The 16,608-nt window shown below is 41.5% G+C and overlaps 1 protein-coding gene across 1 annotated transcript in view; it reads left to right on the forward strand.

Annotated features, from left to right (window-relative positions):
* Positions 1 to 16,608, forward strand: part of LOC115782310 (NT-3 growth factor receptor-like) — a 111,976-nt gene that overhangs the window by 33,474 nt on the left and 61,894 nt on the right. Inside the window, exon 3 of the mRNA XM_030732420.1 lies at positions 882 to 953. Coding sequence (XP_030588280.1) covers positions 882 to 953 — 72 coding nt within the window. The remainder of the gene's footprint in view (positions 1 to 881; positions 954 to 16,608) is intronic.

Consider the following 16,608-nt stretch of genomic DNA (forward strand, 5'->3'; position numbering starts at 1 on the left):
CTACTAGCAACCTAAGCAAACACAAGAAGGTTTTTGGAGCAGCTCTCTTTGTGACCAGTTTCATGTAGCAACAACCAGCAACCCCTCCAGCAACTGGTTGGGAGATAATCCCTAGCACCTGGAGGTTTCCAAGGGTTACCGACTGTTGACCTCAGTTCACCGAGGTCATCCATTGTCTGCATGAGGATCGCTGGAACAGCTCCAGCACTGAAGCCTCCTTGTTTCCTCCGTAGTTCCTGTTGGATTACAGGCCTCGCTCTAAGATTCTGTGTGTAATGTGAAGAAAAACCATTACAAGACTTGCAAAACAAAAAGTAGATGTTTTACCTTGGCATGGATTGCAATACACAACAATAATCAACTTGATTACTGTAAATGATCATTAAAATGAAAGAAAATCATAAAAAATATAAGAGGCCGCTCAGCATGGCACCAAAGGCTAAAACTGTCTTCAGTTCCATAATTGATCTTTATAAATTATAGCCAGATTTACTGCTGCCTTGATGATTGGGCAGTGGTACTTATTAACTTACACAGGCCATGTCTGAGCTCTTATACATCACTGTGTCAAATACACAGAAGTCATTAGACTCTATACTCTTCACCAATATACCAATATAAATCAGTTATGATTTAATAATCGCTGCTTGTGGGTATATTAACTTAAACAAACCTCTCTGTCTATTCCATTGCGGTTGGTAGATGCTGCAGCAATACTCGTGTTATTTAGCCTAAATATATGAATTTTCCTTTAGTACCTCTGTTTACAGGTATTAATAGCTCTGAAGTATTTACTCTTTCATTCTTTCTTTGTGATAATTCTGCAGTTATTCAGGGTGCTTTTTCTCTCTTCTCTCTCTTTTTGCGTCTGTGTTTTGTAGAACTATTACGAGGAGCAACCTACATACGATTCAGACTCGCGTTTTCTCCAACAACCCCCACCTGCGCTACATGTGAGTATGCACATACAAGGAAAAACATAATTGCATATATTCATATGAAAACACAGTCCATTCTTGGGCAAATACAAAGGCCATTATTTATGATGTCATGGGAGTTAACTTAAATTTTTAATACTGGCAAAGGCAGAAATAACATTACACTTTCTGGGTTTTTCCTGTTGCGTCTGTGCGATGTGACTGAGAACATCTGTCAGTATGGCTCCTTTGCTAGATAGAGACTCTCCTACTGCTTCTTTCCTCATGGAGCTCGACTTGGATGGCATATAGCATGACAAAACATATATGCACTGATGTTTTTCCTGTGAGACTTCAGATCCACCTCAAGTATCCCGTCCTACTTTGGCAGTTAATGACAGGTCAGAGGTTCATTTAAATGAGACGGAGCAAAGCTGCCGTTTTGTGATTTTTAGCATCAGACAAAGCAAATGTGTAACAATATGCTGAAATTCCCCAAATGTATAAATAGTTTGGAGTGTCTGGTTAATCTAGTAATAGTGCAACACTGTTTTTACATGCTTTTATGAATAGATTCTAGCAGTACCTGTTTTCCACAGCTGCTATAGCTACTGTATATAAACACTCTCCTTCTGTGCACTGAATGCCTGCCATATCTGAAGGCAGCAGGGGTTAATAAATCTGCAGCTGCTGCAGCAATGATTTGAAAAGTGCAGTGCAATAACACACCACTGTCCACAGCCCTGCCCTCATTAGATTACATGCAAATGACACCAAGCTGCTCCCCAAAAAACAGACGATCCCATTGTAACAGTTTGTCAGACAGAAAGTGCTCACTCATCCTATATCTGTGCAGAGAGAAATGACCTGTCACAGAATAAAACACAAATGGTAATAAGATGCCTGCTGAAGGGTTTGCCATTAAGAAATGGGGTTGTAATGTTATCCTAACTTCTACATTTATTTTATATTTTCATTAATCATGGGAGGATATCCCCATCAGTGATGGATCTTGCACTCTTTGGTGCAGCTGAGGATGCTATATTGTTCCTTTTTTGTGAATATTTATGCTTAAATCATTTTTTGTAGATTTTTGGTTTGTTTTTGCTGATCTGGGAGCAGACACGGTCTCTATGAGGATGGGGTCTTGGGGTGTCAGATCCCAGTTGTATCCCTGTACAGGAGTCTGGTCGGCTCTCCGTCTTGATGGGTCAGAGTTTCTGCATCTATGGGTATTCACAGAAACTATGTAAGCCAGTGGAGGAGGTATGCCTGGCTCTACTGCCTACTGAGATGACCCTGCTCCCTCTGTTGACTTAATTAACCAGCCACCCGCAGTTGTTAAGTGTAATCAGCAGCCATGTCTGGTAACCACAGCCCTCCTCATATGATCTGGTGCACTTAGTATGACGGCTAGGAATATTTCATTGGCCTGGAAAAATAGGCCCAAGGGATCTATTAAACTTTAATGGGTAGAGTAACCTGTAAGAACCATCAAAGTTTTGACTGGTACTGTCAAAAGTTTTTGTGTATATAAATCATCACAGAAACCAATCAGTTGATGTATACCACAGCACTGAGATGCTTGGTTGTAAGATGAACAGCCACAAAGCCCTCATAGTACCTGAACAGACACCTTCACTCTCAGACTGCTGGCTTACTCGTAGATCAAAATAAAATGGGAGGCAGAGCCTTCAACTATCAGACCCCCTCTCTTCTGTGGAACCAGCTCCCAGTTTGGATGCAGGAGACAGACACCCTCTTTATTTTTAAGATTAGGCTTAAAAATAGTCAGGGCTGGATCAGGTGAACCATCCTTTTGCAGTTAGGCTGCAGTAGGCCTAGGCTGCTGAGGGAGTTCCTATGATGCACTGAGTGTTTCTTCACTCATCTCTGTTCACTCGCTGTGTGTTTATACACCACTCTGTATTTAATCATTAGGTATTATTAAACTGTGGCCCTTTGTTACATCATGTGTCTGCATACTAAAGTATCCTTGGGCAAGAACCCCACGTTGCTCCCTCATGTGTTCATTGGAGTGTTAGATAGAAAGCACTTAGAAAATGAGGCATAGAAAAAAGTGGTGGTGTAAATGGGTGGATGAGGCATGTTGTATAAAGCACTTTGAGTGCTCGAGTAGAGTAGGAAAGCGCTTTATAAGAAGCAGTTTCCCCTCAGCCCAGCACAGATAGCTGCCCCTCCCTGAGCCTGATTCTGCTGGAGGTTTCTTCCTGTTAAAACAGAATTGCTCATAAGCGGTCGTCTGATTGTTGAGGTTTCTTTCTAACACTGCAAGGTCTTTACCTTACAATTTAAAGCTCCTCGAGGCAACCTTTGTTGTTAATTGGCACTATATAGATAAAATTGAATTGAATTGTCTCTTCTTCACCTTGGCATCTTGTATCTTTTTGACATAGCAACTGTCTCAAAGCAATTAGTGGGCAGGTGGTGGTTGTTTACCTCTGTGTGTGTTGCTGTTGTTTTTGAAAGTACAATCTTTGTTAACATCTGTTTTTCTAAGTGAGTCATCACAAAACGCTTGTTTACAGACAGCACAGCTGAAACTTTTGGTCAACTCTACTCGTCTACTTCACTTCCATGCTGTAAACCAGTAGAGGAACTGGTATATAGCTTATTCTACAAAATCTCAGATATAACGGATTCCATTGGCCCCTATCAAAGTGAAAATTGTGTCTGTAGAAAGAAATCACCGTGGATAAATGCTTCACCTGTAAGAATAGAAAAAAGCCTCTGTCGAAAGTCTGAACATAAATGGCGTAAAACTTGACTTCACGTTTACTATGAAATCTACAAAGAAAGGCTGCGAAGCTATCACACCTCGTTAAAACATGCAAGGGAAACGTTTTTTGCAGAAATCATAAAAACATTAACAGCACCCGTGCCCTGTTTACCACCTGAACTCCACTCTGCCAAGGCCTGCAATGAATTTGCCAACTTTTTTACAGAGAAAATTACAAAAATTAGAGGGTTAACCTGCTCATCCACACCAACCCCAATAACAATGCTATGGCCAGACATAATTAAGTCAGAGAAAATGGCTGTATTTCACCAACTCAACCATAAAAACTTAGAAGAAATTTTAAAACAACTAAGCTCATCCTCCTGCTGTCTTGATATCCTCCCTACAACCTTCCTTAAGAAAGTTCTGCCTGTCATTGCATTTGACCTGCTTCAAATAGTAAACTCATCCCTCTCATCAGGTGTTTTCCTCCAGGCTCTAAAAACAGCAGTTATTAAAAAAGAACAATCTGGATAAATCACTATTGCAAAATTACAGACCGACCTCTAATCTTCCATTTATCAGCAAAATGACTGAAAAAGCTGTATTTCAACAGTTAAATAACTTCTTAACAATGACAAACCGCTTTGATGTTTTTCAGTCCGGCTTCCGAGCTCACCACAGCACTGAGACTGCCCTCGTCAAAGTGTTCAACAATATCCACACAAATACAGACTGTGGAAGAACCACGGTGCTGGTTCTACTGGACCTTAGCGCAGCATTTGACACTGTTGACCATGATATATTACGAAAGTGACTGGGGAACTGGGTCGGACTCTCAGACACAGAACTTAACTGGTTCAAATCCTACCTAAAGAACAGGAACTTCTTTTGTGTCATAGGCAACTTCTTTTCAGAGCGGACAGGAGTCACATGTGAAGTACCCCAAGGTTCAATCCTGGGACCCCTTCTATTTAATATCTACATGCTCCCACTAGCTCAGATTATAACAAGTAATAAGATTAGTTATCATAACTATGCAGATGACGCGCAGCTCTATATCACGTTATCACCAGGTGACTCAGAACCGATCCAAGCACTGAACAGATGCTTAGAACGAATCAATGTGTGGATGTGCCAAAACTTTCTGAACAAAAACAAAACTGAATCTTTGGACCTAAAGAGGAACGATCAAGAGTCAGCGCGCAGCTTCAGCTACTACATTTAGAAACCTGTGAACAGGCTCGAAATCTGGGTGTAGTAATGGACTCAGACCTGAACCTTCAGAGACATAAAAACAGTTACAAAGTCTGCTTTCTACCACCTGAAGAACATTTCTAGAATTAAAGGACTAATGTCTCAACAAGATCTAGAGAAACTCATCCATGCATTGATCTTTAGCCACACTGATTATTGCAACAGTATCTTCACAGGTCTGCCAAAAAAAATCAATCAGACAGCTGCAGATAATCCAAAATGCTGCTGCTCGTGTTTCACCAAGACTAGAAAAACAGAGTATATCACCCTGGTCTTAAAGTCCTTACACTGGCTACCCGTAGCCCAGAGAATAGACTTTAAAATACTTGTATTAGTTTATAAATCGCTGAACGGTTTAGCACCACAATATATTAAAGACTTATTATTGTCGTATCAATCCTCCAGAACACTCAGGTCTTCTGGTTCCAGTCTACTTTGTATCCCCAGAACCAGAACCAAACACGGAGAAGCAGCTTTCAGTTTTTATGCACCTTTAATCTGGAACAAACTCCCAGAAAACATAAAAACAGCCAAAACACTAAATTCCTTTAAATCAAGGTTGAAAACCCACCTGTTTAGAGCTGCCTTTGATTAGTAGTCCGCAAACAAGAAGCTGCTCTAAACAAAATATCTCATTACACATTGATTGATTATCATGTGTATTTTTTTTGATGTTCTTATGATGTAAAGCGCTTCGAACAAATAAATTTTTACTCTACTTTACTTTACCATACTCATAGTTACACAAGCCCCACCTTATTGAATTTAACTTCTAATGAGTAAATCATATTAATCCATCCATCCATTCACTTCCGCTTATCCTGTTCAGAGTCGTGGGGGGGGGCTGGAGCCTGGAGCCTATCCCAGCTGACATAGGGCGAGAGGCAGGGTACACCCTGGACAGGTCACCAGCCTGTCGCAGGGCTAACACAGAGACACAAACACCATTCACACTCACATTCATGCTCTCATTCATACCTATGGACAATTTAGAGTTTCCAATTAACCTAACCCCAGTAAGTGCATGTCTTTGGACTGTGGGAGGAAACCAGAGTACCTGGAGAAAACCCACACAGACACGGGGAGAACATGCAATTCCTAAACAGTTGATGCCAATTTCTTGTAAAACCCTTTGAATTAAAACTGAACGTATGCACTCCAATCTCATGATTGTTTGATTTAAAATCCACTGCTGGTGTACAGAGGCAAAACTACAAAATGTGTGTTGTCATTCAAGCAATTATGGACCTAATAATATATCTACAGACAGTGAAAAAGCTAATTGCCAGGCTGGAGTGAGTCCTTCTGCAAGTGTTCTCAAAAAGAAAGCAGACATGCCGTCCAGCCTCACACCTCTGTTAATGTGTATAATCTTAAAAATCCTAGTAATGTTTAACGAGTCTATTAACATTCTGTCATCATTTATATTATGAATTACTTTGTCTAAAACTTCAAGACAGTATTTATAAGCATGCATTTCAGATCACATATAAAAGCCATTCAATATTTTTTGCCCTTGCAGTTTCATTCTCAGCATCCAAGGGCTTCCTTTTTAGAGTCCACGTTTTTTCATCACTCAAATTGAGTTCTAAACAAGTCTTGTTCTGCCTGCTCCTTATAATGTATTTGTGTTGCTATCAGTCCCTAATTAAGGTTTCTTTGTGCTGCCTTCAGTCCTTCAGTGTTGACCTATAAGCCTTTTTCTGACTCATAATACACTTCCTTTTTTGAAATATGTTATAGTTTGGATATTTCTTACCAGTTTTCTTAGTGTGATCAAATTGATAATGCCTGGGAGTTTGTAAAATAGTCACAAAAAATCTGTTTTTTGTGTTCTTGAATATTAATCGTTTTTTGTTTCATGTCAGTGAACACAAGTTTATAACTAATGGATTTCAGTAGGGAATGTATGGAGAGAATTAAAGGGTTACAAATGTGTATGATATGATCCACAATATCAAACTAAGACCTAAAAATTATTTTTGAGTACTAGTGGCAGTTTGGTTGCGCTCCGAAAACAATTCCTGATGCCGCCCCTGTTGTCCTGCTTCCTAACTTGGTGTAAGTTTGGTGTGAATTGTTGTAGCAGCTCGTCGGGTATCTCATTCAGCAGGACTGGTGGAGGTGTTAGTCCTGCAGGTGTAGGAGCTCAGACCAGCTATATATCAGCTCATTCCTTCTGCTGGAGTCTCAACTCACCATAAATGTAGTTTGTTGTGTGCTAACTGATGACAAACAGTTGACGTAGAAGCCACACGTGAGAAGTGACATATTTTAATATGTTTGATCTAATGATTGATGGGCTGGCTTTATGTGAAGTCTCCTCCCTAATAGAAACAGAAAAGTATATTTCAGTATGATCTTGTCGCTCTGGACATGAGCCCTGATAGAGATGCATTAATTCTTGTACCTGGATCACCAGCTGAATGATTCTGTTATGCACCTATGAACACATGCAGACATGTTGGCTCCAAGTCTCTTGTTATTACAGTATTGCAGTGTAAAATAACATGTTTAAATTTATTTATATTTAATTTAGGTTAAGGGTAAAAGGTGGAGTTCCCTCAGTCGCTGTTGTTGATTTAGTTACTCTAGAAATAGAGACATGAATTTTTTTTTCCATGCCCAACTGACTGTTTAAAGTACAGGTTTGATTTCAGTTAACCAAGATCTTCTCTTGTTCATTATAGTCCTAATAGTAAGTTTTGGTTTTGCTTCTAGATTTTTACTGTATTAATTCAGGAAAAAGGTAAACTACCAAGTGAATTCCACATAGAGGACAACTAAGCAGCTACAGGAGTAAATTTCATAAATGGATCTAAAGGAAAGTTGCACTGTTGCACTTTATCTATGTTTCAGCCCTCTGATTGACTGATGTCTCGTCCTTAGTATACCATGCACACACCCAGTGTGTATACAGCACTGTTGGATTAGACCGGAAAAATACCTAAATATATATACTGGTAGCAGAGTGTATAAATAGACATAAAAAAGTATCCCTGTAAAGTTATAACATTTTTACAGGTAGGGAATTCTGAAGCACATTTAGTGGCTTGTGACAGTAGACAAACTTCATTTGATTGATGCATGAAATGGCCACAGACGCTGCAGTGTGTCACAGCAACACAGACGCAGGCAGGATGACTGACAGTTTTAATTACCACGACAACACCTGTCATTTCACATTCGCCATTTGTTCTGAAAATAGCACGTGAAAATCAAGAGTGTATGTGTATGTGTGCACTTGTGACAGTCACTGCAGATCACGAGCATTGCTGTAATACATCCATGAGTACAGGGAGAGTGCAGCAGTGATCCCGCCGACCATAAACGCCCCAATAATCAGATGTAGATTATACATTAACAGTCCAACTGTGTTTATTTATGCTCATACACACTCAAAAACATAAATATTTTGCACTATGACTGCCCAGCACACCTAAGCACACACAAACCATAACAACTAAACTTCACTGAGTTAATTATTCAGCATGGCAAGCCTGTTTTGTTTTCCTCCAGTCCATGTCAGAGCCTCCAGCTCCCAGTATACTGCTGTGTATAAAAGGAAACATTTGACTGGTAAATTCAAATTACCTGCTCCCTGAATCACACCCACCTCTTCTCCTGCAGCTGAGCAGAAATCACACCCCACCACTACCTACCGCTGCCACTCAGCTTAGGCCGAGGAGTCTTTCAGCCTAACGTGGGTGAGGCTACTTGGGGGCTGGTCAGATCTGTGAAGTTTGGGATGAACCTTCGGCAATATCCTGGAAGTGTTATGGTGGGGACTGGTTAGTTTGTGTTTCTCTCCCTGTTTTCCTTCCTCAGGTCTAAGTTGGGTTGGGCAGGCAGGGTTCTGGCTTTGGGTGAAGTTGTCATCATTTCCTCCTTGGCCTACACACCTGCTGCTCATCTTTCTGATCTCTCTACTGGTATTTAAGAACTGGCTTCTGCATCCAGTCCTCACCAGATTGTCTGCTTAGCCAGCATGTTCACCTTCCAGTGGGTCAGAGGAGTTGCTGTTTTTGAAAGTCCCTAACCGTTTTGGTGAGGTGGTATGCTTTTGGGAACTTTTTGGAAGTGCCTTTGCTTCACCAACTTCCAGCCCTCCTGTTTTCATCAGCAAACCAGTGCACCTTCCCCCAGGAACGAACTACTAATCTCCACAAGTAAGCCTTCATTCCCTCCTGTTTTTGGAAATAAATTGTCCTACCTGCTTTCCATGGATCTAACAGCTCTCCTTTTCTCAGTGACTTTTCTTAGGCTCCAAACTCATCTCCATAGTCCCCCCCCAGTATCTATGTTTCCACTCCTAGAGACTCATATAAGCATTCCTGTCTTTCTAACTCTGTGCTACCTGTGTTAAATAAATATTGTGAATTGAATAATTCAGTCTCTGTTGGGTCCTACACCTGAGACTGTTTAGTTTCGGCAGATGCACTCCAAGAAATGCCTCATCTCCTATATAGTCATCATTTAGCTGTGATGGTCATTACCGAGTGGCAATTTTTGTATAATTGAAGACACACCTGCCCACTGCCCAAATGTTGCTCAAGTTATGACCCACATACTTCTTCACATTTCTTTGGGTCGCCAAGGTGTCCAGCCTGCAGTAACTCCAGGACAGTGACCACATGCTGCACATGTTTCACCCAGGTGTAACTCTGGATGATCCATGTAGGTGACAGCATGCAGAAGCACTACCTGGTCCATGAGCTATTAGAGGGTTGCTCAGGAAATTGAAAAACTGGAAAAAGAAGAGAAGACAAATGGACTAGTTCTTATATAGTGCTTTTCTACTCTGTCTGAGCACTCAAAGCGCTTATACAACACGTTTACATTTACCCATTCATACAAGCACTTCCATGATTAACTAAGCTAAGTGCTTTTATTATCTAACATTCACACTCCAACATTAGAGAGCAACTTGGGGTTAAGTATCTTGCCCAAGGATACATTGGCATGCATCCTGGAGTAGCCAGGAATCGAACCGCCGACCTTCCGATCAGTAGGTGACCTGCTCTAACTCCTGAGCTACAGCCACCCATGCAATCATTTCCTTGCACTGGAATCTAATCTGCCAGTAGCCCTTGGTCAACAGCTTGTAAAAAAAAAAAAAAAAAAACAATTAGCAACCAAGCAGTTCAGGAGCTCATCAAGCTGTGGCTTTGGATTGGACCGAACTCTGACACTTCATTCAACTTGTGATAGTTTAACCAGAGCCATACAGACAACGTTATTATTGTTGTTTCTTGACAACAAGCACAATGGGGCACTATGACCCCAGTTCTTGCACTGTTCTGGTACTCCCGTCTTCAAAATAGCTTTCAGTTCCTTCATAATCACCAGGGGCTCTTAACAGGTCTGGTAACCAGTAGGGTGGGACCTTATGTCCCTCAAGGAATGATGAAGATGACTGAGTGAGTGAACCAGTAGGGTCATGGGTGAACACACTGTCATACTCAGGTGAGTGTAAGCATGATGTTGTATGGTGTTTGTGCACCCTGGCAGGGGTGTGAGATGGCCATCATAGAGTAGGCTGGGACTGTTGGTACCACCAGTCCTAAATCACCTGTGTTTAACCAAGCTCTCCAGATTAAAAAAAAAGTCTGCCTCTCTTTATCATTTAAGAAGGTTAACGTGGCAAGTGTGTGTAGTCCCACCACTGTCAGCGTGCATAAAATGCAGCACAAAGGCTCAGCTCAAAGCAACCATAAATAAGAGACTGGTGCAATGTTAGTTTTTATATGATCAGCTACAGTGATTATTACACTGTAATAGTGTATGCACTACTGTGATTAGATTAGATTAGATTAGATTAGATTCAACTCATTGCCACTGTGCACACAAGGCACACAACAAAATGATCGTTCCAGATCACTCATCCAGAGACGGGCAACTGCAGTCATTCAGCCAGAGACCGGCACTACCGTGTGTACAATACTTTGCATTTTTATTTCATTTATGTCTAAATTATTTTAAAGCAAGAAATGCTGCCATCAAGACCTGTGGTTACAGGTTTGTGTAGCAAATTTGCCCTGGCAGATGGCAGATCAGCTCCAAAATGGCAAGGGGAGAGGGACAGGAGTCTGGAGGGTCATATAAAATGAGATCTGGATCTTTAGAATTACTTATTTCTGTCTCTATTGTTAGTAATCAGGTACAGTCAAAGGCTTCAAAAGCTCCCATGTAGGCTCAGAGTCCACTGTTCTTCAGACAGCATTAAAGGCTAATCAGAAATTGTATACGAAATATGTATTTTATATTTCTTGCTCTCTTTTACTCCCCATATCCTGAGTGGAATACTGATGAGGGATTGAATCTCAGCAGTTATGAATAATAAACACTGTTACATCACCAGCTGAAAGGAGAGGAACAGATGGAGCTGAAATCAAAGAACGTGTGACCACAGAAGAGACAAACACAGTTACAGGTTGATTTCCTCTTCATTCATAGATGGTGGCTAATTACAGAAGATTTTCATTGCCAACACCAATGATACTGTCACTAATAAAATTGGATTGATTCTATCAATATTCAAGCATCCCACGTTCTTCCTCGATAACTTGTTGTTAGATGTCAATGTGCTGAACTTCATCCAGATGGGAATTTAGGTTTGTTGTAGCAGGAAATGCAGAAGTTGATGGCATTAAAAATAACTACATCCCATATTGGAAAGCTAGTTTCAGGTGGGGGTGGGGGTGGGGTCTGACTGCATATTCTAATGTGTTAGGTATACTGGTTGTCACTCACACTTGATTTACTGTGTTATGTCTATCAGGTTACCCACAGAAAACAGAATTTTTCATCTCCCAAATCTTTGCTAATTTAGACCAAGGAAAAGCTAGTAAAACAATGTTTCCACAGAGATCTTGACAAAATTAAGGTCACTAGTAAACTGAACAATTAATGCATACATGGACTGTACAATTGCCAAGTTGCATAGACAACCCTGACCTACTGTACAGGAGACAACATCTCCCTATGGAAGCATGCACGCAGTGATTTACCTGACTTATACTGGAAGTTCTGACCACAATCTGGTTCCTTGTAAGATGAGCTTTCCAAAGGTCATGGGATGACCATATGTGTATTTTAAATGATCTCTTATCTCCACTATGTCAAGTGTATTAGGTACACCTATTATGCCTGCTGGTAGGTGACAGCATGCAGAAGCACCACCTGGTCCATGAGCCATTGCAGGGTGGCTGAGGAAATTGGAAAAACTGGACAAAGAAGAGAATACACTCATTTCCTTGCACTGGAATCTAATCTGCCAACAAAAAAACAAAAAAAAACAGCAGTTCATGCCTGCTGGCACTTAGGTTAGCAATGAAGTGTCTCCATTTTTGTGTTTTCTTAGCCAGCTTCTCAGTGGAGAAGCTTGGTTCTTAGTGTCTATGTTTTGTTTTCTTTTGGCTGATCTACAGTCCATCTTGCCCTCCATAGTGACATAGTTGATCTGTCTTCTCCTGCATGAGCGATAACAGAGCGATATTGTCTGCAAAATCCAAATTTTATCGGGTAGAAAAGATGGTCCAATGGATGTCATCTTGGTTGTCCTCTTCATTATCCAATCAATGACTAGATTGAAGAGTTTTGCAGACATTAGACAGCCGTCTCACTCCTGTCTTTATCTGGAAGCTGAGATCTGTGCTTCCACAGTGCAAGAAAACATTAGATACTTACGATCACCTCTGATTATATGAACTATATTATTTTGGAATTCCATAAGAGCCAATGATTTTCCAGAGTCTCTTAGGGTAAATGCTGTTAAATGTATTTTCAAAGTCCATGAAATTAATGTACAGCTGTCGTTCTTGGCTCTGTTAAATAAAAGCAAAATCCTTGCCAAATAGCAAATATGTCTTGTGTATGGGTTGGCATAATCTGTATATCTCATAGGTACATAAAATTTCCCTATGGTGTGGCTGAGCAGGCCAATGGCAAGAGAATATCCAACCATTCATCCAGATCTCCCTCTCCACAGCCACCTCCCCCACCTCAATCATATAATAATCTCTCCAGCGTATCGTGGGTCTACCCTGGGGCCTCCTCCCAGCAGGATATATCTGGAAAATCTTGTCCAGGAGGTATCCTTATCAGATGTCTTGACCACCTCAGGTATTTTGATGTGGAGGTCTCTACTCTGAGACCCTCCAGAATGACTGAACTCCTCACTCTATCTCTAAGGGAGAGTCCAGCCACCCTTTCGAGAAAGCTCATGTCCGAGAAAGCGTGTCTGTGAGGTCATTCTTTCGGTCACTACCCAAAGCTCAATAAGGCGAGCGCAGGGATGTAGACTGACCAGTAAATCGGTAGCTTCACTTTCACACTCAGCTCTTTCTTCAGCAGGAAGGACGGGTGCAGTGTCCACGTCACAAAGAACATGATTCATGTGTATTTTTCACTGCAGACAGCCTTTAGTGTGTTCACTCTTTTGTTTTGTGATACCAGCACTGTGCCAGTGAGGATTTTTCTTCATTTTTTGGAACATGCTAAACAGTTTTTTCAAACCTCTGTTGTTGACATTAGGAACTGTGAAGTCCATGAAAATGAAGCCTATTCATGACTTCTTTCATGCTTCTTGGCGATTGTAAGACTTTGCTTCAAGAAAAGGAGTTGGTCTAAATGTTGTGGAGTGAGACAGCTCCTTTATGCAATAACAATGTCCCCAGTGGTTGAGACAACTTGTTAAGAAGGAACACTGGTCCCAGGGATGCAAAGTTACTGCTTTGCTTGGTGAGTCAAAAGGGGACACTCCCCTGTATGCACCCTCCACCTGGTCAGTGGATTTTCAGTGAGTGAAAAAGGTTTTGTCCATCCATTCGCTCATCCTGTTCAGGGTCGCGGGGGGGCTGGAGCCTATCCCAGCTGTCATAGGACGAGAGGCAGGGTACACCCTGAACAGGTCGCCAGCCTGTTGCAGGGTCAACACAGAGAGACGAACAACCACTCACACTCTCATTCATACCTATGGGCAATTTAGTGTAGCCAATTAACCTAACCCCAGTAAGTGCATGTCTTTGGAATGTGGGAGGAAACCGGAGTACCCGGAGGAAACCCATGCAAGCACGGGGAGAACATGCAAACTCCACACAGAGAGACGGAGACGCCTGGGCCAAGGTGGAATCGAACCCAGGCCTTCCAGATGGTATTCTAAGTGTGAGGCAGCAGTGCTATCTGTTGTATCTGTTCACCTATTCCTTTGCCTTCTCAGCTGATGTTTTCTGTGACGATGTGATTTATGCAGAATCATTTGGAGAACCATTAATGCTGAGTCCTTCTATTCAAAGGTCTGAATAGTGTGCCCTATAAGAAGTGAGTGAGAGAATATGCTAATTGGAATGTGCAGGTGCTCAGCTCTGGTTGGTGCAGCCTTTAACAGGTCAGGGTTAGCCATCATGGGTAACAGTTTGTTGTTATCCACCACAGCTTCAAATGTGTTCAGCTTGCAGCCAATCACTGAACCAGCCTTCCTGATCAGTTTGAGTTGGTTGCTGTCACTGACTCTAATGCTGCTCTCTCAGCAAAGTACGCTGCACTCACCACAACTAAGTAATAGAAAATCTCCGTCTGTCATAGTTTGATGTGTGATGAAGTGAATATCCAAATGCTCTGATGCAGGAAGGCAAATTTCAGAACAACAAATGAGCCTTTATTGCAGCTGATAGTAATCAAAAACATAAAAGTCCCATAGGATGTCCAGATGCCAGAGAAACTAAATGAAAGAAGCACGCAGAAGAACAATTGGGACGCAATAAAGAACAAGCAAACTGAGACTTTAAATCCACACACAGAGGGAAATCAGGAGGAATGAAAACATTTGAGTAACAAGAAACAGCTGAAATTAAATTAAGTACAACAAAACGGGGGAAGTAAAACTAGAAACAAGACAGAAGACAGGAGAGGAAGACAAACAAGGAGAAAAGGGAGGATGAAGGTGTAAATGGGAAGGAGAAAAAGACTACTGGTACTAGAAATGAGTTTGATAGGACCATTTTGTTTTCCCTTTGCTTTTTCGTGAAATATTGGATATGTATTGACCTGTTTGGGACACAAACAGCTTTTGAAAATTTTGAAGGCCCTGCTATGTGGAATGCCTGCCAGCTCACAGAATCTGAAATGTAAAGTTTAGAAGCTACTAGAAACTCAGCTGTCAGATAAATGCACTGGGAATAATCAAGCGCAGTGCCTCAGCACCAAGACTGCAGTAAATGCATTCAGTGGGCTATTTATTCTCCATCACTGTTTGTAGTGTAAGTGGGAGTTTATTATGGAACTTGAACACAAAAGCTTTCCAAGTTGCACCATTTTTGAGTCGGAGACTGTATCATTCACCCGAATCCAGACAGGACATTCACACTCTTGGCTGCATGGTGCATTAATTCTGTCAGACTGTTTGTCACTGTGTGTGTGTGTGTGTATTTATCAGGTCATCTTCTGTTGAGCAAATTTGGTGACTGGAAAGAAATTGGGCATATCTCTTGTTTCTTCACAAGACTTTCTCTCCTTCACACCATCAGCTTCCTTTTTTCTCCTCATTTGTCCTCCGCTCCTCCCTCTTTTTTATTCCTCTATTTTTTTTTTGTTTTTGTCCTTTTCTGTGTTTTCCTCGAACCTCTAATTTCAAACAGTTTTTCACCGTTTTCTTCATGATATTCACTTTTGTCAGCACCTGTATCCTGAGTTTCTCAATGTGGCTTTTCCTCTTTCTTTTTGGTTTGCAGGATGAGGACCTGCTTTGTGTACTGGTGTGCAGCCATGTTGGAACAGGAAGGGGCCATCCCCAAACTGTTCCCACAAAGTTGGGATTATGAAATTGTCCAAAATGTCCGAGTATGCTGAGGTATTAAGAGTTCCTTTAACTGGAACTAAGGGGCCGAGCCCAACTCCTGAAAAACACCCCCACACCATAATCCCCCCCCTCCACCAAACTTTACACTTGGCACAATGCAGTCAGACAGGTATCGTTCTCCTGGCAACTGCCAAACCCAGACTTGTCCATCAGATTGCCAGATGGAGAAGCGTGATTTGTCACTCAGGAGAACACGTCTCCACTGCTTTAGAGTCCAGTGGCAGCGTGCTTTACACCACTGCATCCAGTTCTTTGCATTGTGCTTGGTGATGTAAGGCTTCGATGCAGCTGCTCAGCCATGGAAAGCCATTCCATGAAGCTCTCTATGGACTGTTCTTGAGCTAAACTGAAGGCCACAAGTTTGGAGGTCTGCAGTGACTGACTGCAGAGAGTTTGTGACCTCTGTGAACTATGCGCCTCAGCATCTGCTGATCCCACTCTATGATTTTACATAGCCTACCGCTTCATGGCTGAGTTGCTGTCGTTCCCAATTGCTTACGCTTTATCATAATACCACTAACAGTTGACGTGGAATATTTAGTAGTGAGGAATTTTCACAACTGGACTTGTCTCACAGGTATCCTCCTATCACGGTACCACGCTGGAATTCACTGAAGCAGTCTGCATGCCTAAGTGCTTGGTTTATACACCTGTGGCCGTGGAAGTGAATGGAACACCTGAATTCAATGATCTGGATGGGTGAATGAATGCTTTTGGCAATATAGTGTATCAGCAATTTTAAGTGTTGTTTTACTTGATGTGTCTGAGGCATGATTGGGGCCATTTTTTTCTCTAATGGTTAAACTTGTAATTGTGATGAAATTCATGATGTTCTG

The sequence above is a fragment of the Archocentrus centrarchus genome, chromosome 6 (genome assembly GCF_007364275.1).
Source record: "Archocentrus centrarchus isolate MPI-CPG fArcCen1 chromosome 6, fArcCen1, whole genome shotgun sequence".
Classification (NCBI taxonomy): Eukaryota; Metazoa; Chordata; class Actinopteri; order Cichliformes; family Cichlidae; genus Archocentrus; species Archocentrus centrarchus.